Source organism: Anarrhichthys ocellatus, unplaced genomic scaffold, assembly GCF_004355925.1.
Source record: "Anarrhichthys ocellatus isolate YVR2014 unplaced genomic scaffold, GSC_Weel_1.0 scaffold15, whole genome shotgun sequence".
NCBI classification, from domain to species: Eukaryota; Metazoa; Chordata; class Actinopteri; order Perciformes; family Anarhichadidae; genus Anarrhichthys; species Anarrhichthys ocellatus.
In genome coordinates, this window is record NW_022280045.1 from 7836324 (window position 1) to 7863635 (window position 27312).

At 38.8% G+C, this 27312-nt stretch overlaps 2 protein-coding genes across 2 annotated transcripts; one reads left to right on the plus strand and one right to left on the minus strand.

Annotated features, from left to right (window-relative positions):
- Positions 1 to 445: 445 nt before the first annotated feature.
- LOC116387813 (carboxypeptidase N subunit 2) lies at positions 446 to 2382 on the minus strand. Its single transcript, XM_031855212.1, has 2 exons — positions 2323 to 2382; positions 446 to 2166 (listed from the first exon to the last, which is right to left on the minus strand). Exon 2 carries the CDS (start codon positions 2158 to 2160, stop codon positions 595 to 597), a length of 1566 nt encoding a protein of 521 aa, XP_031711072.1. The 5' UTR covers positions 2161 to 2166; positions 2323 to 2382; the 3' UTR covers positions 446 to 594.
- Positions 2383 to 3152: 770 nt separating this feature from the next.
- On the plus strand, positions 3153 to 6260 carry cldn1 (claudin 1). Its single transcript, XM_031855172.1, has 4 exons — positions 3153 to 3482; positions 4302 to 4466; positions 4678 to 4762; positions 5547 to 6260. The coding sequence occupies exons 1-4, from the start codon at positions 3260 to 3262 to the stop codon at positions 5707 to 5709; spliced, it is 636 nt and encodes a 211-aa protein (XP_031711032.1). The 5' UTR covers positions 3153 to 3259; the 3' UTR covers positions 5710 to 6260.
- The last annotated feature ends 21052 nt before the right edge of the window (positions 6261 to 27312 follow it).

Here is a 27312-nt window from a genome sequence, read left to right on the forward strand (position 1 = left end):
ACTTGATACAGTATTTATAGCACATAGACCTGCTTTAAAATGAAAGAAGACATGGAAATCTCACTTTCTACAACTTGGGATCTTTAGGTGAAGGATCTGAATACTGAATACTTCCTCCGACACTGCCTTAAGGACAGCCTATGTTTCCTGCCTTTTCAAAGTGTTGTACATTTTCAATTCAAACAAATCCTTTTAAGAAGCAAATAATCCATTTTATTGACCTTGTACATTGGCATCTGTTCCAAAACATTCCTAAGTATTCTGTACTTGTTGTTCTGATGATGTTCAGTTTGACAATGCCAGTGTACATAAACAAGGGAGCCAGAAGCATCTACTGAGATTCAACATGTTAGCAGATGTTTACTCAAAGTTCCTTTTAGCAGTGATCTTAAAAAGCAGCGGGTTGAACTTTGAACTTCACAAGAAAAGGGTTCATCCACCCCTCTTATCATTCAGCAGCATGCTTATCAAACAGTGAGTTAGAGGTTTGTTTAGAGTATTGACTGTGACAGTCAGAACATATGATGTATGAAGAAAGGCTGAATGCATGACAATGTATTTGCACAGAGAACAAAGTCTGAATAAGAAGAAAAGCTACTGAACAGGGATCTCGATTATTGTCTCATTGCTACATTGACGCTCACTTTTCAAAATATGCTCCATAATGCTGCCGTCATCCTCCTGAAACTGTACCTTCACTGTCAGTGGAGAGCATTTATCTACTTTACATTTGATAATTACAGTGTCACCGGTAGCTTGAAGGCTACAGCTCCTGAGATCAGGCATGTCATCTTTAGACACCGGACACACCAGCTGGTCCTTTTCGATGGAGACGACTGGCCGTCTTCTCAAATAATCGGGGCTCGCGCAGAGCATTCTGTCCAGCATCTCTATATCACTGCTGTTTTCCAGCATCCAGTCGTGCAGATATGACATGTGGCAGTCACATTTCCAGGGGTTCCCGTGCAGTCTCACTGTGTACTGGATGACAAAAGGGTCGAAAAGGCCCAGTGGGAGAGTTTCCAGCTGGTTGTCAGACAGGTAGAGCTGCTGAAGGAGAATCTGGTCCTCAAACAGTTTACTGTCCACCTTGCTCAGGTTGTTCTTGTAAAGATAGATTCCCTTGATGCTAAATAGATGATGAAAAATCATTTCAGGCAGCAGGGTGAGCTGGTTTTCAGACAGATCAAGGTTCTCAAGGGCTGTAACATTTCTAAAAATGTCCTCAGGAAGGTCAGAGAGCTGGTTAGAAGACAAGATGAGGTCGGTAAGAGACGTCAAACTGCCCAGAGAGGACAGCTCAGTCAATCTGTTCCCTTTTAGATTCAGCTCCTTCAAATATGTTGTCTCGAATCCAAACACTGTATCGCTGAAAATTGTAAGTAGGTTTCCGCGGAGGTTCAGCACCTTCAGTTTGGTTAAAACAAAGAAGATATCGTCAGCGAGTTCTGATATCTTATTCCCCTCAAAGTGCAGCTCTATCAGCTGAGACATATTGTGGAACATGTCAGATGTTAGATTGCTGATGAGGTTGTTGTTCATTCTCAGGATCTCCAGTCTTGCCAGACCAGAAAAGGTTTCCCTTTTTATGCAAATAAGCATATTTTGGGACAAATCCAGGACACGCAGATTATGGAGGTTCAGGAAAGGGAATGGAGGCAGATCTGATATGATGTTGCCCTTTATCTGCAGAGTTTCGAGCTGTTTAAGAGAGTCAAACGTGCCAGGAAGCAAGGTCTTGAACCGGTTGAAGTTAAGCAACAGTTTAGTCAAGTTTTCCTGCTTTGAGAAAGTCCCCAAATATAAATGCTCCAGCCAGGGGTTCCCACTGATTTCCAGCTCCTGCAGCTCAGTCAGATACTCAAAAGCCTGAGAGTGAACACTTCGTAGTGCATTACTTAGGAAGATAAGCTTGGTGAGTTGGGGGCTGTCCTCTAAAGTGTGGGAGAACAGGTATGATACGGCTGAATTGATCAGGATAAAGTCTTTGACCTGCCTGGACATGTTCCTGGGTAAAGAGGTTATCTGTTCATGAGAACACAGTATTTGGACTGAAGTGAAACACTGGCAATTGTATGGACAAGAGAGTTGTGACTGTGTGTGGCCTCTGTGGCAGAGAAGCAGTGCCAGGAACAGAATCAGGCCCAATTCTTTGTCCATTTTTCACTGTCAAAACATGAAGAAAGTTTCTATAAATTAACAGGAAACCAAAGTCGACTTTACTTTGATATGAGAGTAGAATAAAGGTACTGAAGCTGTTTGTTCCAATGAGAGAAGAATGAGTATTTTTCTATTTAAAAAAAAAAAAGAAATCCAACATACCTGTGTGTTACAGGGATCCCGTAGCATTGAAACAAATCCCCCTGTCAATCCGCAGGCCAGCTGACACAAAGTGCAAACGACACGTTTGAATTAGGCAAGACAAAAACCTTTGGTCAGCGGCCAGCTCCTGCCATGCTTTCATTTGCTCACAAAAAAAAGGGACACTCCTTTTGTCCAGCAATTCAACTCACAGAGCAGAAAATAGGAAACTTTTATTTGATACTTTAATATTAATATACAACATGTCAAAAAAATACGGTCTTCTGGGTGACTGAGGCTTCTGTCTTTTTTATTAGTATTAGCTTCAGCAGAAGTCTGTCAGAGACGTGTCACTATTTACCAAAACAAAGCAAATAGATACGAGCGCGAATGTGCTGTCACGAGAAAAGTTACTCTTTCCAGTAATTATTTTTGTCCACCAGAAATAATTCTACAACCAGTGCGACTTCTACTTCTATTCATTTAACCTGGAGGTCTTTGAAGACACATCATTTCTTTAATGAGAGACCCTGGCTAAAAACAGCCAGGGTCTCATATAGAGTAATAACACAGAGAGGCATCAATTGGAGAGCTTGAGCATTGTAAATGATCCATTCAAATTAGTTTCAATTGCTTTTGAAAGCACAACCTCAGCTGTAGTGTAAATACAAAATGTGAATTGTGTTTGAGTCCTGTGAGGTTTCAGTCGTCGAAGGAGACCATCTCCTCCACTAGGTGTCAGCCTGCTCCTCCTAACTTTGAAGTCAGAGTTGATGACATTCTTGGATCCTCCCTCTCCTCTGGGATGTTCCTTGAGGATGCACAGGTAATTTTACACTGCTTAGGATCAGCTCCACCACCCCAAGCCTCCGGGAACTACATCAAGACAAATTTAGGATCCTTTTTATCTTTTTGAACTTTTTCCACTTTCATCATTTACATTTTCTGAAATCAAACGATGGCCAATGCAGGTATACAGCTCCTTGGGTTCACGTTGGCCTTCCTGGGCTTCATTGGCTCAATAGCATCCACAATCATGGTGGAATGGAAAGCTTCGTCGTACGCGGGAGACAACATCATCACGGCTCAGGCGATGTATGAAGGGCTGTGGAAGAGCTGTGTATCACAGAGCACTGGTCAAGTTCAGTGTAAAGTGTATGATTCACTTCTGCAACTACCAGGTACTGTTGTTTTACATATCATGTTTTCATTATACTCTACTACTGATCATATCATCAGGCCCAGCACAGTGAGCGTATAACAATCACAGTATATTGTGTCCTAAATCATTTCCCTTCATCATCATTTCTTCTTCTACAGAAATATGGATGTGGGAAGAAAATGAGAAATGGGATAGTGAAACATTGTTAGATTTTTTTCAATATTTTATGAATTCAGGAAATGTCTAAATTTTAAAAGTAAGATTTGTGGGCCTGTATGCTGTAAAAGAGGAATGTGTGAATCTCTCTGGGCATTCAAACCTTCCTAAAAATGGTTTGCAAGCTGAGACATGTCCGTCAAATACCAGCAGCTGGCTGAAAAACAACACCTATTCTTCTTTTAAATCAATTTAAGAGAGATAGAAGTTATGGATTGTGTTGGATTTCAAATGTAAATGTAGCCTATGTAAATAGATTTTTTAACTTCTATATGATAAAAGGTTGATATGTGCTTCATCAGACAGGAATGCTTCGAGTAAACCTCAGCTGGATGTGACTCATGTCCTCTGCACTCCCCCCTGTTTTGTGCCTGTTGTAAACAAGAAGAACAATGAGATTTAATAAAGAACTTTCTTAAGCTTAGGTTTTGTTTAAGCTATCATTTAAGATACATTAGAAATAGGGGCAAGTAGTCACAAGTAATCACTGTTTGCAATTAATATGTATTTGAAGTCAGAACAGGAATGACCCAGACGGAAATTAATAAAAAAATTTAGAAAGCTGGGAAATTGCATGAAACCTGCTCCAATCTCTGATTCTGTGCCGTGTCTTTGTTTCCAGGGATTGTACAGGGCACACGTGGGCTGATGCTGAGCTCCATCTTGCTGTGCTTTATTTCTCTCTTGGTGGAGATGGTGGGCATGAGGTGCACCACCTGTATGGCAGATCAACCGGAGCAGAAGGACAAAGTGGCTCTAGCTGGAGGGGTTATCTTCATTATCGCTGGTCAGAGTCCATTCACTTCACACATGCAGGATGTTACACCACACTACTGTGTGTTTTGTTTTGACCACTGTATTGCAACACATCTTTGACATGATTTGGCTTGAGGTGAATTCATGGGTTCATAGAAATGTTGGTTCATGACAGATGACACATGTCTTGCATTTTTTTAACCTGCAAATCTATAAAATGTTTTTCCGTTCATGGTTTTCAGGTGTGCTTGCTCTGGCGGGAACATCTTGGTATGGCCACAGAATAACCAAGGACTTCTACAACCCATTCACTCCGACTAATTCTAGGTGAGGTCGTCCTCTGCACATTCGGTCAGGAATCCACACTAATTATCACCGTGTCTGTGTGTAATGACACAGAGGATAGACTCATGCCAACTAAACTATCTTTTGTACTGTACTGTTGTAATCAGGTAGTATTACACACCTAAAGAAAAGGTTTGATATTTTCAGTGGCGTAGAAGTTTTTACTTAAGTACAAGTATCAATACCATTCTGTAAAAATTGATACAAGTAAAAGTCCTTCCCTCAAGGTATTTCTCAAGTAAAAGTACAAAAGTAATATCAGTAAAATGTACTTTAAGTATCAAAAGTAGAATCCCTTGCTGGCCAGGAACTATTTTCTACACTATATTTTGTAAATGGATCGTATATATTGTTTGTAAAATCTTGATCTGCAAACTAACTGGTAATTATGTGTCACATCAATGTAGTGGAGTAAAAAGTACAAAAGTAAGCATGTAAAGTACAATAAAATTGAAACACTCAACATAAAGTAGGCTACAAGTACCTCAGAATTGTCGCCGAGTCAAGTAAATTACTCGACTAAATATACATGGTGACTGGATAATTTGGAAAATACTAGTAAATATGAAGCTTAGCATAAAAACTGAAAAAAGGGGAAACAGTTGACCTGGAGCCGTGTTGTGATCTTTGAATTGTACTGCTGTAAATCAGATCCAGCCCAATTAAATATAATACATTCAGCTTGTATTTAGACTTGATGACTTGTAATGCTTGTCCTTTCCAAATGCAAGCATAAGTATCAATGTGATGTGTGAATAATTCGCAGGTATGAATTCGGAAGTGCCTTGTTTGTTGGATGGGGAGCGGCCAGTCTCATCATCATAGGAGGGAGCTTCCTCTGCTGCAACTGCTCCAGCAAGGACTCTGGGAATTCTCCCCGCCACCCAGCGTCCCGCTCTGCAGGCCAGCCAGGCAAGGACTACGTCTGAGGGAGAACGTGCTCTTTGCAGGCAATTGTCTTCTGTTACTCAGATTTCTGTTTCTTAATATTTTACAATGTGCAGGTGTTGTTTTTGTTGTATGTTTATATTTGTTTGGAAATACACTCCATTCTTTGGTAGTGTATATAGCTCATAGACAGCAAAAATTTGAAAAAATGAAAAAGTACTGCAGCGAACTTCCACATATTCACTATGGAAATTAATATTACAGATGACAACAACTATAACCCATTTAATATAAATCTGCTCAGTGTGTGAGTTTTATTTTTGTTAATTGCTTTGTTTGGATTCTTACCACTATTCTATCAAATCATGTAAAATAAAATCCTCATTGTTTTTGTAGTATTGTATGTTTTTATAGCATTCAGTTTTGGTTTGGTTTGATGTGTAACATATGGCTGGTGTTCAAATCCTATATAAACCCTGCAAGCCAACAATGTTCTTGCATCTCTCAGTACTTTTGAATTTTCTTAACTCTGTGTGTGTCACTCATCCACATGCCCACTCGTTCTTTTCATGCTGTTGGAATGGCCACTTAGCGGCCGGACTTCAAGAGCAGCATGCTTGACACAGAGGTTAGGTGCAAACCAACCAGATATTTATTTCACCAACAATTATCACAAAACATGACAGTCATCTTAAGCGTGGTCCTGGCAGCGACAGCACTTGATTGAATCTGGCAGCTTTACTGGTGAGGACCTCGAACCCCACTGCAGTATAGGTCACCTGACAACACAATTACTTACACCACAACAAATACATTCAAATACATTAGTATCAGCCTAATAGTATACCAATCATCTGCATGATCTCTATTGGTGTTACACATTCCAACAGAGATCACATAAAGCCCGAACAGGGAATTAAACTTCTCTAACGCCCTCTACTCATTAATATGTGGTACCTCCCGGAACTAAAAATTGGTGCTCAGGTACTCTTTTAATCTGAGCACCCTGCAGAGGAAACACAACAGAGGTAAGTCACTTGAACATAATATACACTACATGTTATTTGATTGCATAAACAAACAACAGATTGTACCCTCAATCATCATTTTGGCAAAGATAGCCAAATGAATCATATGTTTGTCTTTACAGGCCCAGCCTTCAAACAATTCTACCGGAGGCTACTACATCTACCAGAACCCAGTGATCAACACAGTTCAATAACACATTGAACCCTTTGAGTGTGTGTCTTATTCCTTGAAGCAGTCCATACAAAGTGCTACAAATGCTTGTAATGGAGATGTCCTTCATTACACATGCTGTATCTTTAAAACAGGGTTACAGATATTTCAAGGGAATTATGATTTCAAAGGTGTGTGTGTGTGTGTGTGTGTGTGAGAGTGTGCGTGTGCGCGTGCGTGCGTGTGATACTCCTAACCAAGGTTCAGTACCTTTGTCGTCGCCATCTTGTATTTTTGACCGCAACCAGAAGTGACACAAAAGAATGAAAGTATAAGACGTCTGAACGCTGAGTAAGACATTTGTAGTCGACCAGTGTTCATTTTAACATAAAGTTGTCAAACAAAAACACGGACAACTTACAGACTAGACTACGCAGTGGTTGCAACATGTCAATCACAAGGCAGCCACGCCCTAAAGCGTACCTTGCTTTATCGTCTATTTTACACCCTGTTGGCTATTACAAAGAATGCAAGTTTAAGGCACTTTTGCATTGGCTTCATTTATCAGAACGAGAGGTTGCTGCCTGAGTGTGGCACGAATGCACTTTGCTTCAGTATGGTACCGTTCCATTCCATCTGAGAAGGATGTTAATCATGACATGATTTTTATATTTGATTGATAATGTGTCTGTAATGTGTCTTTTTGCACCTCTAATTTATGTCAAAAAAGGTCCTGAATAAGTATTGTTATAGTATGTTGAAAGAAAAAAAACAGTCATAGTATAGAATTTCAGAAAAAGTGTAGTATAGTATAGTACTCGAAAAGTACAAAATAGTCTTAGTTTAGTAGTAGTAGTGACATGACTTTTTATGACTTTTTTCGACATGTCGTACTATGACCTTTTTATGACTTTTTTTCGACAAAGTCAGTGCAAGAATGTGCGTGTGTGTGCGTGCGTCTCCCAAAGTGATGCATTACAGCACATCCCTCCAATGCAATGGCCAAGATATACCGTGCATCTTCTAAGAAAGATAGGGATCTATAAATAAAATGTCGGCCTATCTATAGACTAATGTTTCGGAGTAACTAAAAGAAATACTAGCGAACAAATAAACACTGTAGAAAAGTGACAGTAACATTCAACCTAACCATTTAACATAACTTTAAAGCAAAATAAAGACTTTAGAGTGAGCAATATTATGTTTAAGATAATTAAATGAGTCACAATAATCGGTAAAACGTTTTTAAAAAGGAGAGTTTTCATTGTCCAACATGTGGCGGCAACTGCTGCAGAAATGTGTTGCCTCAGGGACAACAAAACCAATCCAGTCAAAGAGAAAGGAGGCTGGGGAGCGGCTCCTGACAAGCATACCTCAAGCCAATGGCTCTTGTCCCAACATGCCTTTTCACAGCGAAAGGCATCACAGTTTATGAAAACCTGATTCCAAATAATTTACACCCATAGTAGTACATAATCTCACACTGTGTGATTCTCTAAATGGAGGGGTGATGTAGAATTGCACCCCCCCCCCCTCATCCAACCAGCACGCTCACAACAATACTGTATATGTTTTAGTATACTGTATGAACAGAGAGTTGTCTTCATTGTACCTCGCACAACACACAGTGTGCAATGATTCTGCAGCAGCGAGCGCCACCATCTGGTAACCCGTGAGTCTGCTGCTCAAATAACAGAAATAACAGAAATCAAAAACAGAGAGAAAATGCAATGGTTTAAGTATTGTTTGAAATGCTGGATGTCTGAGAATAAAGTTCAAATTGATGTTGAACTCGTTTATCCAAAAGAAAAAACAGCCTACACAAAATACACAAAGAAGAAGAGGGACGACATGCAGCAAAGGTCCCCATCTGGACTCAAACCAGGTTTTGTTGCAGTAACATCAGCATCTTAAAAGCCCGGACCATCAGGACGATGACCCTCCTTATCACATTCTTTGCAAAACACTATTTCAAATTAAAATAGGTTATTAGAAAAAAAAAGATTGTATTCCTTCATAAGCAACAAGCACACGGTGGTCATTATATATGGCTCCCTCTCCAGAGACACAACTACTGCAATAGAAACTCACTGTGCAGCAAACAGCAAGAGGAAGTTGATAAGATCCAAATGGAGAAAACTAAAGTATTTCTTTAAGATATGAGTAGTCTTCATCATAACATTCCTTCATTAATTCATAATTCCTTCATTAATGATATCTGAAGATGTCATTCAATCATGGCTTGAAAACTTCAATGGTATAACTGACTCATCATTTTGTTAAGAATTCCTGTTGTTGGGGTGCCCTCATATTTTAGGGGTTGCGATGCTGACCATTAACTGCATCGTAAAGAAGCTGAAAAAAAAATCGTTAAAGAAACAACTTTTTCTGCGTTTTCATCATTTTTTTTTGTGGTATTTTAGCTTATGCAGCTGATCCCAATGACGCTCTATTGACACATTAATGAATCTTCAATGTCGCTTCCCGAGAAGTCACAGAAAAATACAGAATGAATCATGAAGACCCTTCTACTCAAATGTCACGGCCGTCCTTTTCAAGTTCCTGAATTTGAAACAGTGAAAGTGCACTCAAAGTTCAGGTCCAGCGGTTGTGGTGTGGTGATGGGAAGATGATCATTTATTCTTCCCCCCTTACTTCCAGGAACTAAACTGGGCTCATATTACTGTCAGTAATGCTTTGTATTGTGATGTACAACCAAAGTACAGTTAAAGATATACTGACGGGACATATTAGTAAAAGGTATCCATTAACAGCAAACTCTGGATGCATTTAAAAGCCGTGAAAGAAGAATCACAATATTTGAAATTGCAAACTACAAAAACATTAAGATATGATTCAAAGGGCAATTTTAAACAATGTTATGCTGATATAGATTTTATCTTTCCATTCTATTAACGTTTGAGAAAATTACAAGATGAAAGTATAAAGTATCTGTTGTTAACTTAGTCAATAAGTGCATTGTGAAAATATTCTGTGGAAAATGTGTGAAAAGTGATCATGTGTGGCCACTAGAGGGCAACAGAGGCAGAGTTTTGGATCAATTTCCCAAAACCTGACACACATGAGAGGTATACACATAAAAACTGTAAACGCCATTGATCATTAGTAAGGTTTAAAAAAATAAAGACGAATAGATAATAAGATTATGAGGTTTATTCTGATATGTTTGTATAACTGTTTGTATTATTTACCACCATTTTGACCTTACACAAATCAACAAAGAGAATCGTTTGATGGGAAATGAACTAAACAATGCAATATCACAACTACCAAATATAAGACACAAAGGAGGACAAACAGGAACGCATGTCTAGTGATCTTATAAGCACCATGACTTTAAAAGGTAAACGTATCATTGGCATGGTTAGCAAATAAACTAAAGTTGTATTCTTATTTTTCTTAACTATTACCCTCCTACTTTGTTAATCATTTGACTTTACATGACACTGTTTGCACTTCTCTATGGCTCTGACTCTCACTCTAGTTAACATTAATATCTTTAGAAGTGGTATAAAATCAATAATCCTGCCCTGTTGCAGGTCAGTGTGAAGAAGAGAGTCAGAGCAGCTCAAATATAAACGTTTGGGATTCTTGGAGTCTCGGCTGCTGCTGTAGGAGGGGAAGTATGCAAACAATAAACCACAGCGTCCGACAACATGTACTCAGGTTTTACCTTTGCTCTTCTTCACACTTTATCCTCAGACAACGCTCTTAAAAGAATTTCCCAAATCCTATTTCCCCAAAGTTACGATGTGCACAGCTGCTATGCAGAAGTTACTGAAGGCATGTTTGCATCCTAATCCACAGCACCAATTATTAATTTTTTTTTCTATCAGCAAATGATCCATAAAGTATGAAAGAACGCTGCAGTGAAGGTCATTCAGAGTGACATTTTTATGATCTTTCTAAAACAACTGCACACTCAGACTGAGGAAGTGCATCAACAGAGCAGCACTTCCAGTAACTCCAGGGCTTTTCCCCTCTTTAGCCTGGTATTGGATCTGGATCTGGACCAAACTCTAACTCAAACTGCTGTAATCAGCAGAGAGCAGCAGCCAGATATCACAGAAAAATCATCGAACGGATACAAAATCAAACAGCAAAGTAAGCTGCTGTTGCTAAAAATCATTTCTTTCTTCTGTGGCCTCTTGAACATTACAGAACGATCCTGAAAGTACAGAATGAGGGGATGTACTTGTCTTAAAATAGTGTCAGCTACTGTCAATGCTAGCTACAGATCAGCTTTATCTTACGGTGCAGAAATCCAAACCTGAATTTTACGAGATGTGTAACTGACTAAAGTTACACTGACGCCCACTTAAGATACATAATTACTACTATATATAGAGCGTATATAGAAATAGCTCTGCCTGTTACCAGAGAGTGAATACGAGTGAATCAAATAATCACAAAACAGTCTTTAGAAAAGGATATAATGACTTCTTAAAGTCGTTATACAGACGGTGACGGTGAAAGAAATGTCCCTGAAATGTAATTGACTTTTCTTTTTCTTTGCTTGCTTGCGTCATTGTTTTGTCCTCTAATTTTCGATTCTCTCTGAAAGATAGTGACCCTATCTTAATATATTCAATATATTAATGGTATATTGTCTTCTCTGCCTTTTAGGGTTTCAAATGACTGCATGAAAACTATTTATATTCTAACATGCTGTACATTTATGGTTCAGGCTCTGATAGAAACACTGGAAATCTATCTCCTTTAATGCCCTTTACAGTATGAATCATCAGTTAGATCCATTTTTTGCTCAGTTGTTATATAGTCTTATTAGCAGGTGTTGAAGGTATCGCAGTACATACACTCAAGAACTGAGGTACATTTTTGAGCTTAACTTGAGGGCATCCATTCACATTTTGCTTCTAGACCACTATATATATATATATATACAGTATATATACATATATAAATTATATTTGCTGTTAGACATGACTCTGACCTCCCTGTGAAGGCCATGTGCATTTATTGTCCTGATCCGCCTCCTGTTCTCATTGTTGCATTTGTATTTAAATGGTACTTCATAGGAATAAAAGCACTCATTGAAATGAATTGAGAAGATGCACATAAAAGCACACACACACACACACACACAGAGGCAGTGCAAACAACGACGCAGGCAGATAATCCTTGAAGTTTACAATGAGATCACCTTGAGTTAGAGAGAAATCTTACATATTTGTGTTTCTGTGGTTGTGTGTAGCCGTGTGTGAGTGTGTGTGTGTGCATCATATTGACTTAATCAGCTCTCATTGCGTCTCATAGCAGTGCAGCTCGCAGCTCATCAACACTTATTCAACCTCCGCTGACCTCCTCAAACACCTGGATCACTTTCTGTACGAAACAGACGACCGTCTCCATGGGAGCCAGGGTCTCCTCCTCCATCGTTGTCGTGAGTAAACACGAGCGGTGCTTTTTATGTAAAGTCTCCATCCGCTACACCACATAGAACAGAGGGAGACGGATACGCGTGTATGCGACGCATGCCTGTGATGCACATATGTGGTTGAAATTCAGCTTTTTGGAGTAATATTAAATTTAACATTTAAAATAATTTGAATCCCATCTTATGTTGAGAAGGTGGTAATACACAAAGACGGTTATTAGCTCGTTAGCAGTAGTTAACAATATGGTAAAATAAAGTACAACCTCAACGGAGATACTCACTTGCAATCTTATAACCTTCACCAGAAAGCAACAACATGAATACAAACAATTATACCAGCTGCAGTGCAATTCTCTCTGCATTGAAGCTTATCAGAGTATAACATATATACAAGTCTTCACCTTTTCAGCAGTCGACCCTCACTCGACTTTCACCTGCAAGATAAAACATTTTGCATGGTTCCCTCTGCTTGTATCTTAGGAATATTTCCACATTCTCTCTTGCTCTAGCAGGTACATATTTTGGATCCCTAGCAGGAGTCTCCAAAATATCCAGAGCAGCATGACCAAGATGTGGACACGAGTGATTTAAACACAGAGACATTGCCAGGCGTTGCTGCTGTGGCTCCCTGCCTCCTCCCACCTGAAGGAGAGCGGGAGCCAATTGAATTCAAGACCCGTCACCTCTGCTTTCCTGAGTGATGCCACAGCCGACGTCAAGACACGTATTCAAGGTAGGCCGAGGGTCCATGGAGTCATAATTTCTCAAGATATACAATGTATGAGAAAATTGGATTTATCAATTTTGTGCCTGAAAGGAAAAGACAGCACAGGATTTCTCCTTCAATGGCCCCAAACTATCTGAATATGCAATTATTTTATTTTTCACTGCTCTGTTTTTAAATACAGTTTGATTCAAACCTTCAAAACATGTAAACAGTTAAAACGTTCTCAAAAACATGATAGGGGAGAAATAAAATGTTTCAATGGACAATGTTCCCTTTTTGAGCAGGGGACCATGATGGAAGTATAATTAAAATATCAACCAGCATTATTTTTCCTGGTCTAATAAAAGCTTTGGTTTTAAGTAAACACTCACTGCCATTCATTTATCTGAATCAAGTTTTTTCTTTTACTTTAAATCTTTCTTTGCTTTTCATCCAAACTGTGTCATAAATAAAACTCTAGACATTGACATAATCACATCCACACATCCGGTATTTCTTAAACAGTTAGGTAAATATGGTTGTACATGTGGTATCATGTCCTCAAAAGGCCGTGGAAATGTTTCTCCTTGAGCCTTAAACTAACACAGCACTCCACGTGGCGGACACATGGTTCTGATCACGAAACATGGAAAGCCAGAAATTATATCTCTTTTCCAAACACACACAGACTTTACCGCTGAGCTGCTGGCTTGTGGATTTAAAACAGTTTTTTTTGTATTTAGTATTTGTTCAATTACATTACTGCTTCATTACACACATTGAAGTTATTAGTTATTAAGTGTTCTAAATGTCCCTATTGGTCTGAATTTTTAAATATTGCTGTTATGCTTGGCATGAAGGAAGAAGTCAAATGATGGTGCCCAAATGTAACTTCAAACTGTCAGTTAAAAACCCTGCCCACCATGTTCCGTTACTTTGGCTGATTAAAACTCTCCAGGTTGATTTCGGGTGGTGCTTTGCTGAGAGTTGAGTAATTTGATCTGCTCTAACAGGGGCAATAAGACAAATAGTGCCACCATGCAGGACCATGTTGTCAATCCAAATGCATCTTACTTCCATGTTAAGGGTTCACAAGGGAAATATATTAGAACGGGTGCGTGAATATCGTGCGTTTTAACAACAGGCTGCAATTTCATTTACATTTACTCCGTGTCTCACTCCTGCTGCTCTGGACAACCACGTTTCCATCAGCAACATGCAAAGGTTTTCAGCATATTGATGTTTCCTAAAATACCAGAGGGGGTTGGGAGAGAGAGGGGCCACTGAGAACACGAGGAACTAACAGAGACTTTAAGTGAGTAAAAGACACTCAAAGCTCTCTGTAAATGGTGCTATTGTGTGCATTGGTAGAGGAGTTTAATTCCCTAACTACTGTATGCCAACAGAGGGAGATAATAGTGACATGGATGATAGTAATCCATCATCCTGAAAATAAAATTCAGGGGAAATACATTTCTTTTCCTTATTCACCTCTTGTAGTGTTTCAACTTAAAAGGGAAAAATAAGACATTTTAAAATGATCAGTCGCAGTTCTCCAAAAAAGGCAAATGATTAGAATTATTTTTGTCTGATGCCGTCATATGAAATTTATCCATTCATCCAATTAAGTAATTTGGTCTGCGTGGGAAGCTAACAGGAAACACTAAGATAGAAGTTAACTCAGTAAGTCTCTTCATCACTGAAGGACTATTTTAGTGCTTGCCGGTATTTAGTTTAATTTTCATTATTCTGTGAATGAAAAATACACATAATTTCCCTTGTTATTTGTGGGAAATCACATATTAAATATGGATTTTAAACATACGTTCATTTTGTAAGTACTGTAATTTTTCCCTTTGAATCAGCTGCAATCAGCTGACAAGTAAAGCCTAAAGTGAGATTAAGTACTGGAATGTATGTTATATGACATGTACTTCAAATATGATGATATGATAGCATGGTATTTTACATGTGTAAGTGTAGTTTATGTCAATTAATAAGCATTGAAGTGCCCTTTATTTCCCACCATAAGGATATGGCAGCCCTCCACTGAGGTTTTGAAACAGAAAAATATTAAAAAACAATTATTCCAACACCTTGGTTGTATAAAATATATTCTAATCAAAATATCTCAAAAGGTAACATATTAAGATGTATGAAAATAAATGTGATAATACTTAATTTCGTCCTGTTCATCCAGAGCACAATCTTGACAATAAAATGATTTGTTTTTTAAATCAACAAAAACAATCTGAGAGCCATGAAATGATGACAGTTGAGGTGGTTTGACCTTTAAAAACGTGCTTTTGCATATCGGCAACCAAACACTGAAGTATATGGTGTGTGTAAGGCCTGATCAACATCGCCCTCTGCTATCTGACAGTCATGCAGGCAGACCCAGTAATAAACATGTGCTGAGGCACTCTGACGTTCTCACATTGAAAAGACACTACATCATTGTGTTGCATCCCGATTTAAAGGATTCCTTTGAAGTCTGAATAAAATCATTTCAGTCCTGTCAAAGAGCTGGATATATACCCTTTGTTGAGTTTTAATTTCAACAGTTTGTGAAGGGCTTTTGCTCTGCTTTTGGCAATTTCTGAAGGGATATGAAGGGACTGTTGAGAGAAAAAGATGAGGCTGATAGTTCATCATCAGTGGTACAATTATCTAACTGAACATTGGTGGCAAGGTGGCATAAGTAAGTGTATACATCAATCCCACTTATAGTGTCATGCATCAAAAAATGTATTATTGGTCGCCTTTGAAGGCGCAGGCTCTAACAGGGCTGCTGCTAGTGAAAAGAACATATAGACAAAACTACATCTATTGCAATTTGTTCTAAAGAGGTCATGGGAAGATCAGAGCATCCAGATTCAAGCCGGACACGGTGTGTATGTAGTGTTCCCGTCTGATTAAATTTACAAAGAACATGTGAGTGTCACTCAGAGGACAGACAGAAAATTACAGGAAGATGACAACAGGAAACTGTGAGCGCACTGCTGCTGTTATTTCAGTCTGAAAATTGGACAAAATGTTCAATCTGTATCCGACAATTTGATTTGATTAGACTCCATCCACCCCTTCCGTGTTCAGAAGTTAGAGTTTGATATTTAAAGGAAACATTCAACATTTTGGGAAATACTCTTATTTACTTTATTGTTATTTCCGTCTTTATTACTGGAGCACTTATGGCTTTTGACTTGATACACTCATCAACATCGGAGAAGGAATCGAGGGGTTTGGATGAATTAGTGGGGAGAGGACCCTGAGACGTTTCCCGACCATGGACGACCACTCAGTCAGACCTGCCGGACCAAACGACCACTGAAAGAGGAGTCGAGAGGGAGGAAAGCTGAGATGGAAGCTAAGCTAATCCAGCTAAAACCTAAGGCTATTCCACCACTCAGTCAGCTCCTGGCTAATGTGGGGTCGCAGGGAAATTCAAGCTAATGCAGCAGCAGCAGTAGGTCAGTGACTGTTGTGTCTACATCTTCACAGAGACCAGGCTCCATCGTGGCGTCCTAAATCAAGCTGCACTTGAAGGGCGGGCCGACAGAGCGCGGGACTCAGGTGGGACTAGCATGTTGACATCAATTAAGCTTGGTGCTCAAACATAGTCAAAGTTGGTGGACAGTAGTGTTTCCCTGATGTCAAATTCTTTATCTCAAGATGGCGTCCATATTTGTTTCTGCTGTTTGTATTCCTCCTGATTCCAAAAATGCACAACAGGAATGCACAACTGTTTTTGTTTTGTCTTTTTGTCTTGTTTGTCTTCGCTGTGCAACCGCGTGTTGCACAATCACAGTAAATTGTCCTTGAATCCTTGAATTATGCTACGCAAGCTAAGACGCAGCTGGTTTTAGCTTCATGGTTAGCATGAAGAAATAAAAGCGTGTATCGATCTTCTCATCCAACTATCACCAAGAAAGAAAAATAAGCGTATTTTTCTTTTTCCCAAAATGTTGGGTTATTCCTTTAATGTCCCTTATTCGTGAGCACATCTGATTTTCCAAGTTTGTTTTGTTTACTGGTTGCTTCTTCTGTGCTGAGACTAGGACATGACGAACCAGGGGAGAGAGCTCGGGTAAACAGCAGGGTGTTCAGTCCCCAGCATCGATTATGGACCCCAGACACTGTCGGTTGCTAAGGCCGATCTCGGCCTTTAAAGCCACGGGTCACTAAGTGTTCATTTAAAAGTGATTCATCCATCTATGAAAAAATCAAAGTGGCTGCTTCTCTGCACAGCCAGTGGAGATATCACATTAAGAGACCACACACATGCAGCATGACACACTGACTGGTCGGGGATTGAACTTGTGTAAATCAATACCTGCAATCATTTGGGGATACGAAGCCAATGAGGGGAGATTAATGTAAATCTGTGAGCCTGTTGAGATGTGATGGTGCTAGTGAGACATGACACCAACACTCTACATACTAGAGCTCCTCTGACATCCAAATGCTGTCTGGATAGCTCTGTGGAAACACACATGCATAACTGCTTTGTTGATAAATGCTCACAATTTGTGGAGTCTACTTCAGTTCAATAACTTTCCATGAGTGAGGTCGTCTATGGTTAATGTTCCCCCCCAAATATTTTATTTATCACCTTTTAGGGAACAGAATTAGGGATAAGAAGTTTCATGCACATTAATAATTCTAAATTTGCAGACACTACATTTTGGCTGAGTACACAAAAATACTATTGAAAAACAATTTTTTTCCGATGTGCTGCCTCTGCAGTTAAAGCTGGTATAATTAAAAATGATATATTAAAACAGATCCACTTACTATATGTAACGTGAAAGGGGTCACTTAGACACACAATTATCACACAAATCTGCAGCTCCCCTCCGCACAATGAAGCGTTTTAACTTCTTTTCAATTGTTTTGGTTACACAGACGACAACTTTAATGTTTTGGTTCATTCTTAATGCTCTCATCAGTGTTGCTTCCAGACGCAGCAGGCAGCTGTCTTCAGCAAGAAAGCTCTGATAAACCCACTGCACTCTACCTGCTTACCACTAAACAGCTGACAGACACAGTTAACGACTGGCTGTGAACATAGTTTAGCATTTTGCAGCTAAAGAGCAGGATATTTCCCTCAGGAGTTGGTGGAGACCAAAAACCGAGCAAACCACTTTAATTGAATACTAATGTTGCTCCATGTCTGCTGGATGTTGGTAAACAATCAGCTATTTGCTGACACATATACCAATGTGATAATATATCAGTGCAGCACTCAAGTTGTCTAAGATTAGGAAAATATCATCGGAAACAACAGTGACTGCATCCAACACATCCAAGCTGCAGTCTCCAACGACTTTGCAGCCTAAAAGTGTCTTTTGGTCAATTTCCTGTATGACATTGAGACAATGCAACAAAGAGAGGTATACTTTCTGCGATGATAAAGACAAAGCTGCCAGAATCCGCAGTCATCAAAAAACAAGTCACTGTGCTGCCATGAGTTTTGCCGTATTACTGGGCTTGAAAGTATCCAGTAAGACAAACTGAACAAAACAGTTTTGCCAGCAACAAAAACACAGTTCACGTCTGTGTGAATCTCACACCCAAGTCAACACAGAAATCATTTAGGAGATCTTTTCTCATATAAAACTGGACCTGCATGTACATTTCGCTTCCAGTCTTGGGGTGGTCTTGTAAAAGTTTATTTTTCCCCCAAACACCTCATGTCATGTTTACTCCTTTTTGCCTTTCCTCACCCTATCTCTCTCTATTTACCTCTCTGGTTTCACATTCTAAACTTGCAGAATAAATGGCAGTATAATAAAAGTGTGTTTTTCAACCCATCGGTCAAACGAAGCAGTGCTATTTGTGATGGTTTCCAACCTCTCCTGTGTGGAATGTGATCTCTCAATCCACCCGGATCTCCTGTGGCAGACTGAAAACTTTGTGTGAACTGTTTGACCCGGACGGGGACTATCGAGCTCTGACAGGTCATGGATCAAGACTGGACCCTTAAATAAAAGTTTTTGTGTACCTGTTTAGACGTACGCAAGAGATTCAAAGACTGTATTTCATCCACACCTGTTGAAGATATATATAATTAGTTATATATATATATATATATATATATATATATTTATATAGCATGCAGCATTGCTGTAGGAAAATAATGTTTGCAATTAGGAAATCATGGATTAACACTTCAGTTTCCCCGATGCCTTCTTTCCAACACATACAGTATAGTGAACAGTGTTGATTACAGCCAGGGGCTGCCGTCTCTAGCAGACGTGCAACGTTATTATGTTTCCTCCCTCTCATTCCTTGTCCGTTACTGCACCTCGTTGCAAACTGATCCAGGCAGCGAACACCAACTAGCCCTGGAAATCTGTCACCTGCAGGTGTCAAATGCAGAGACAGAGGGCCCACCTACAACATGGCCAGTACCCAAATAACCCCTGATGATTAGTCTCATGTACAGCGCTGGCCTCTTTCACACCTCCCTGTCACTCCCGTGTGGAGCAGTTGTTTACCTCTAGCTCGGGTTACACTTGTGGTTGTGCCTTGGCTAGTCTTTTGAAACCAAAGCGATAACCTGGAATTCTATCCTTTGACCCCTGTGTGAAAGGTGCACTTGTGACCAAGCTGTACTCACATGATTGGGTTCTTTCTTTCTTAACCCTAACCCCCCCCCCCCAAATCATTTATGGGCAAGAAAGACTAAATCAACACAGCCTAAAAAATGAAACCATACCTAATACCTTATATTAAATGGAATAAACATTTCTGTAATGAAGAAGGAAATCCTCCATTCAACACTTCAGGGCAAAATACTGCTATATCATGTTTCAGGTCATACTCCTCAAACTGGATTTACCATCTCTGTGTATAGCCCAACCTTGAATGGCCAACAGAGTGCATAGCTTTCAAAAACATTGTGGCCTCTGAACAAAGGATTGTTTCGGCTACAAGAAAAGCCTGTTTACAGCATCATAAACAATCTGCTACATTACAGTAAGAGGTATAGCAACAGGTGAAACATTTTTAGATTCTTATGACCACAACGGGAAATGTGACAAATATAGCACGTTACTGTTACTTCACAGAGGAATAGAAATAGACTCATCACTTTCTTTGTATCCGTGTGTGCTGGAGCCACTCTGGACAGAGTGAACTGAACAAAACGTTAAAGGACACAAGGTTAAGCTCCCTCACTGCCACACAGTATTGATGCAACGATACATATTTGTTAATAATTGATAATTACACAACTCTTCAACTACAAGTACATTTTTTTTGTCAGACTAAACAATAACTTAATGGGACTTGCTTCATAATCCACTACATTGGACAACAGCCTGCATGCTGCATAAGTCAAATGTTTTTGGTCAAGTTTTGCTTCGTTGATGTTTTTGGTTCCTCAAAGTGCTGTGTTGTTATCCATGAGTCCATCTTATGGACCTCACCTACTAAATGCTGACATTGTTATTTTGTTTTTTTTAGCAACAGTGGAATCATTACAGCAAGAGTGTTGAGTTTAAGTGCACCTCATTATTCGACACGTTTGAAAATTTCAGGAAACTCACTTGTTCGCTTTCTTGTCCACATTGAGATGAGAAGATTGATACTCTTGTCGTTGGCCATTGAATATGAAGCTACAGTCAGTGCCGGCTATAGTTTAGCTTAGCTTAGCATAAAGACTTGAAATAGGGGGAAACAGCATGGGTCTATGCCAAATGTAACAAAATCTGCCTATCAGCACATGTAAACCTCACTAAAGAACATGTTATATCGTGTGGAAAAAATGACAATTGCCCATTAGCTGTTGGACAGGGCCAGGCTTGCTGTTTCCAGTCTTTAAGCTAAGCTAAGCTTAACAGCTGCTGGCTGTAGCTTCATATTTACCATTCAGACATGAGACAGACAAAGACAAGAAAGCGAATAAGCATATTTCCCAAAATGCCAAAACCTGTTGCAAAAAGAACATTGGAGAGACACATGTAAAGAGACATAGCAAAAGTAATAACAATTCATAAAAAAATGTTTAACAAATTTCTAAAAATCATAATTTTATTCAAATATTTCATTTAAGATTAAGAAAAGAATATATACATGAAACTTGGGTTTATTCAAAAAATATATAGATACATATATAAGCAAAGCTTAAATTTCATTGATGAATCTCAGTTTGCTCTCCATTTCTTAATAAAAACAAGTTGGACATTGAAAAAAACAATGGTATTTGGTGATGAGGAAGGTTCCAAGTAAAACATCAAAAGCTTCAGCAATATGAATGATTAAAAGCACACCATCTGTTCTGCGTGTGACACTCCCTTTTTTCCATGTTCCACCAGCATTCCTGAAACTAACAGCACATATATTTTAACTGTCAGACAAAAAACAAGCCACGTGTATCTTCCACACAACCCTGCAGAGAGGGGGAGAAGTCCACTGCTGGGGAACGTCATATTTTCTGAGCTGCAGTTAAAAAGATTAACATACCCATCTGCACGACATTAACGCGGGTTATGCATTAACCCGCTTCTTAAATACCTCCACTGCAGAAGCAGCATAACTCTCTGTTTGTGTGTTTCTCGAGGGCAGGTGTTTCCCGTTTAGAATGTGTAATAAATCATAAGTTGTTGGAGTGACCGAACAGGTTGAAACCAAATCGGATTTTGTGAGAGGATAAAGCGTCGTCTCAGGTGCTGGCACTGCAAACTGAGAGGGAGAAACAAGGACTCTAGAACCATGCAGTCAAAACCTGTGGACGTATTTGTATTAAAGTTGCCGTGAAGAAAAGGATTTATGTTTTAGAGAAGAATTTATTTCACCCCATCAAAATAGCAATGGGTCATTTTAGACCAGCTGGACTCAATGAATCACATCAGTGCCCCACACTCAGGTTACACAGTAATGACCACCATTAGCATGATCTCCTGGAGACATCCAATGACAGTCACTGCATAGCTTACATATGTAGCATGCAGGGATGTTCTGTGGTTCACGCTTCAAATGCAACCCCTGCTTTAAGGTCGAGGGCGGATCTGCGCCCTGAACATGCATGTCAGAAAAGGGGGAGGGGGACCTATGTATTTTTTTACTTAAGGGGGGGTTGTCTAAGTTTTTTGGGGAGAGAGAAGGTTAACTCTCGAGGCAGCATGTCATTTGTTTTTCTAGTACAGCAGCTCCTTCATTTTTTCCTGCATCTTAACAGAAAGCTGAGCCACTATGTCGTAAAATATGTATCAAACTGTAATTATGTCACATAAAGAGATAATGAAAGAAGGACTATGGTTACACTGTTCATTGAACAGGATTCATCACTTGTTTGCCTTGATTTTGGCATTTACTTATTCCACTTCTATTGGACATCGAGACAGTTTTAAAAGAGGTCCCTGAAAAAAGACTAACATGAAGAAAACTATCTGATTGCCATTGAAAACACACAAACAAATGCTAGAAAATATCAAAAATAATTATGATTATAAATAATGATAATAAAATTGTAAGTGCATGGTCCAAAAAAGAATGGGTGTGTTGCAGTCATTCTTTATTGGAAGCTTGGATTATTTTGAATACCAGTGTTTCTTCTTTCAGTTCAGGTTTTGCCAAATCTAAAGCCACTGTCCTAGCAATGTGACAATGATGGTACACCATCTTACATTCTTTGCACAGCTTTAGTTATGAATGCAAACAATTCAAAAGTGTTATTTTACCTGAAGATATTGGAGTGTTTCTCTTATTCACCCCAATAGCTTTCATTCAGTCCCTCAGCTTAAACTGCCTGTGGTAACATGAGCCCTTGACTGACATTAACAGCAAAAGTATCTGTTGTATAACCTTGGCAAATCTAGAATGAATGTTTGTCCTCAGAGCTCCGTGTTCCCTCTTTCCCTGCAACGTCAGTCAAATCTTCCTGCAGCCAACTCTGTTTACATCGTCTGCTTTTTCTCACGGGCTCACCAGCATGGGACGAAATGAACCTCTGGCTTCTTCACAGGTCACCGAGTTATAGAATTCACACATCACATCTGGATTAGCATGCTAATCGGTGTGTTTTCTTATGACAATTCTTATGACGGCAGCTGACTAATATCGTTAGCTCTGTGCTCTCTTGTCCTAATCTTGTCCTAATCTTGTCCTAATCTCAAAGGAAAAATCAGGAACAATCAGCAATTTATTCGCCTCTTGCTAGTTTGAGTGTGTCCACTTTTGATACAAGGGATTTCAGACAAATAATGTAGCATAAAAATGGATAATAATAAAAATGTTGTCAACATAATTACTTACTATTGCATACAGTTACTCCATTAAATAAAAATCTGGGGGGAATTTTAAAAGTGAATGTGTGCAATTACTGTAAGTGTCAAAGGAGGGCACCTGGCTACAGTTCATCTGCACTGTGCTGAACTGTTTAGAGAGCAGGCACAATAAAAACATGTCCACAACATCATGCAGGGAATACACACAATCCTCCGTGTGAAGCTTCTAACGTCTACTTTTCGGTTCTATCAGAGAGGAGCTGACTCAGCGCTTTGGGAGTTTTTGATACGATTGTTGGGTTATTGCTCAATTTGGATCACATCATATTATTAAAGTAGTTCTTGTTTGCACTTAAAATATAATAAAATCAAATATAATATTACAAACTATGGCCTCATGTTATGCAGCGCCTAAAGAGTGCTAAATTAAATTATTAATTTACATTTATATTGAATTAAAGCTGCATTAACTAATGAGATTAGTTGATGTGTTCAATATCAAAATAAATCAATAACGTCATTTAGACAGTGAAATTAGAACACAAATATATTTTTTGTTTTTAAGTGACCTTGATGTTTTATTTCCCACAGTCCCACGTTAGTGTTTCTCCTGCATTGTTTCCAAAATGTTGAGCAAACATGCACAAAAACAACCAGGCTGCCTTTCAACATCACCCAGAGCCATTGTTTATATTTCACTGACATTCACACAACTGCCCTCTTTGGTTTGTGTTGTGTTTTTACAGCATCGCTGGTAAGAACAGGACAAACCAAACAGGTTTTTGCCAGGTCAATGAGCAAAACAACACATTGTTCGGCAAACAACTGACTGCAATCAGACATGACAGGTTTCTCGTTAGAAATATGAAAGTGAAATTCAGCTTTAAAATATTTTTTTAGATGGTAAAAAAGATGGTAATCGTTGACTGTGCGTGTGATTGGTTGTTTGACTGATGGAACTTCCTTGTTGCTACAGTATGTAGCAGATAAGGACGGTGTATATGGCTACGCTATACATACAACACAGATACACACACAGACACAAAGATGCTGCAGCCACTGTTTTTGTTACATCTTTAACATGTGAGCAAACTTTATGAAAAGAAGATGACTATAGGAGAATTATTAAATCTTAGAACGATAACAAATAACAAGCTAGTTCAGTGGGACAACCTGATCTCCATGTTTATTTTAGAAAACACATGTCATTTTTAATTGCATCTTAATAAATGTACTGCAATGTGTGCTTATTTGTGAAGAAACCATATTTAGAGTTTTCTCAACTTAAATATTGACTTGATAAAGAATAATAAATACAACTGGAAAATGTTGTCATTGTTACTTAAAATGCTGAGTTGAAGAGTCAAGCAGTACGTTGATTTTACTGCAAACTTTAATTAAGTACAAACAATTTGGCTTTCATTTTAGTTTCTCTCAATCTATTAGTAGATGTTGAGGTGAAAGATGTCATTCCTCATGCAGTTTTCTCATTGAAATATTCCCAGCTGTTCTATTGTGGAGGTAAATTTCCATCCACAATCACATCAATAACTTTCTTGACCGTCTCTCTCTCTCTCTCTCTCTCTCTCTCTCTCTCTCACACTCACACACACACCTCTTGTGTCTGTGCAGCCCCCCCCATCGTCCTCCCTGGGGTTTAGCTGTAAAACAACAGGGGACTCATCCGTGTTGACGCGGCGTCCCCTGGTACTTTTCCACAGATAACATGAAGTGAGAGGTAGAGTGTTGCAATATGTGTTTATGTTGACTTTGCACATGTATTGCCTCACATTCCCCATATCCAAGGTAAACCATGTTCAAGTATTCCTTTAGGGCTTTAAAAGTGGGCCGGGTTAGGCCACTTCTGTCGGACGATGCTTATGGTGACACGTGATTGTCTGTCCATTAACCTATTTTCAATAAACTCTGATTGTGAACTGTGTGTTGTCCAGACAAGCCACAGGCAGACACATCTATCTTGTCTGCATGTATAATCCAACTGAGGATGCTTTCTTTGAAGAGCAACAAAGCCACCATTCATGTATCATCTCTGAACATTATATTTGAGATTAGACCACGAGGACGAGTTTCCGTCCCCAAGCGACCAAAAACCAACAGGATGATCCAAATAATGTGATTTATTTTTTGGTCAGTGTTGAGTAACACTGCAAATTGGTTTGTTGTTGATTCCAGAAGACACTCTAAGGAACTCATTGTACGGTGGAAAGGTTGAATCTAAATGAATGTTTTAAATGTTATATAATTGTCACTGTTATTAAGCATGCTTGATGTAAAATGATTCAACTTTAACTCTTGTTCATTTATTGCTGCTATGATCTCAAGGAAACAGCAATGCCCTGGATTCCTTCCTATGCAAAAGGAATCTGCACCTTTAACAACGAAACAGCTTTGACAAAAATAAAATGTGTAGACCCTTTTAGCAATAAAAAAAAGTAGGAATATTAAATACAGAAATTATATACAAATTTTACAAATTTCCCCCTGGGGATGAATAACGTATATATCTATCTATCTATATTATTTGTATCATAAGTACTAAGAGGAAACTCAATGGCCAAATATGAAACTCAGCAGAAGATAGACCCGGATGTTAGCAGATAAAATGTGCTCAGAAATATTGAAAGATAGCAACCCAGTCACCATAACAAATTTTTATAATGTACGTTTTTGCAAACCTTGGAATACGTTGAATGTCGACATTTCTAAAAAATCTTAAATGCATTTCATCGCATCACGGTTTTAGAAACTTACAATGCCACGAGGTTAAAGATGTGAAACGATTTATTAGGTTCAGGCAACAAAACTACTTGAAGTTGACGTTGAAGTTGAACAAAACGTAACAACGTAACTAACATAATAAATACATAACAACCGCCCTTTACAGACTTTCTTGCGAACAAGCGTCAAAGTCAAAGTTTAGTTTTGGTTTTCGTTATACTCATTATTTTATCACGTAACTTTCAGTTGCTCAGTATATTATGTCACTTGCTCTGTGTGTTGCCTGTTGTACTGCATCTAAATTTAATGTATCTGTGTTTTTGTAAAAAAACAACATTTTTTTCTTGTGACAAAGCGTGAACCATGTTTCACTTGACAAAAGTGTCTTAGAGGCAGCAAGTAACATTATTTTTTAATGACCTAATTATTTCCTTAATTCATCAATCAATTTTTGGTTGTCGAAATATCAGGAAGTATTTAAAACGACAATTTCACAATTTTACATGTTCGCACAGTTGATGTTTTCACATTTTGGCTTATTTTAATTTAAGGGAATTTTGTTTGAAAAATACTTCAACTATTAATCCATGATTAAAACTCTTGCCAATTAATTTTCTGTAGATCGACTTATTCTTTCTACAGTGTTGTGTTTCCCGTCTGGTTAATTACAATATAGATTATATAGAACACTTCAGGTTATTCACACTTATGGTAACATATTATCTCAGCACTTTACTAGCAGTTTGACACCACAGTATTTGATGCATCCAGTCACCTGAAGTTCAACGGTTATATTGTAAAAACTGCATACCACCAGAAATTGAAATATGTACTTCTAACTACGTCCCGTGCAAGCGGCATGAAGGCAGTTCAAAGTTCACTTTGTTTAGCTCACATGGACATTCCATATTCAATGTTTCAAGGGTTGTGTGCAGTGTTGATAAACAGCCGCTGAAAAATGACACTGAACTTTGTGCTATAAATAAGTGAGTCAGGTATTTTCATGCATCTTCTTTTAACTTTATACATGTTGATCACAAACAAGCTTCACATTTTTCTTATTATTTTGCCTTTCTGTGGAACCTTTGTGCCATGCAAATCTACTGACTCATTATGTTGCAAATTAGTTTTTCTCTCATCCATGCTGCTCTCCAAATTCAAGTGCACAGTCCTGCTTCAACAGACCTCCCTCTATCCCCCCTTTGGCTATGTGTCTGTGAAGACTGAGCTAGTTTTAGAGTCATATTTTACTGATATGACCTTTGATCCCTGTCAGACAACCATGTACCTGGGTCATGTTTTGGGACAGGCACGTTGATATCCGTCTGCGTCTAGGTCCCGGGTCAGCGGAGTTCATGAGAGGGGGGGG

What these genes read in the sequence shown, in the direction of transcription:
- LOC116387813 (XM_031855212.1), bottom strand. Translation starts at nt 2,160, where the DNA reads ATGGACAAAGAATTGGGCCTGATTCTGTTCCTGGCACTGCTTCTCTGC.
- cldn1 (XM_031855172.1), top strand. Translation starts at nt 3,260, where the DNA reads ATGGCCAATGCAGGTATACAGCTCCTTGGGTTCACGTTGGCCTTCCTG. An exon ending in GGTTATCTTCATTATCGCTG is followed by an intron (nt 4,467 to 4,677) that starts GTCAGAGTCCAT and finishes CATGGTTTTCAG; the next exon opens with GTGTGCTTGCTCTGGCGGGA. An exon ending in TTCACTCCGACTAATTCTAG is followed by an intron (nt 4,763 to 5,546) that starts GTGAGGTCGTCC and finishes AATAATTCGCAG; the next exon opens with GTATGAATTCGGAAGTGCCT.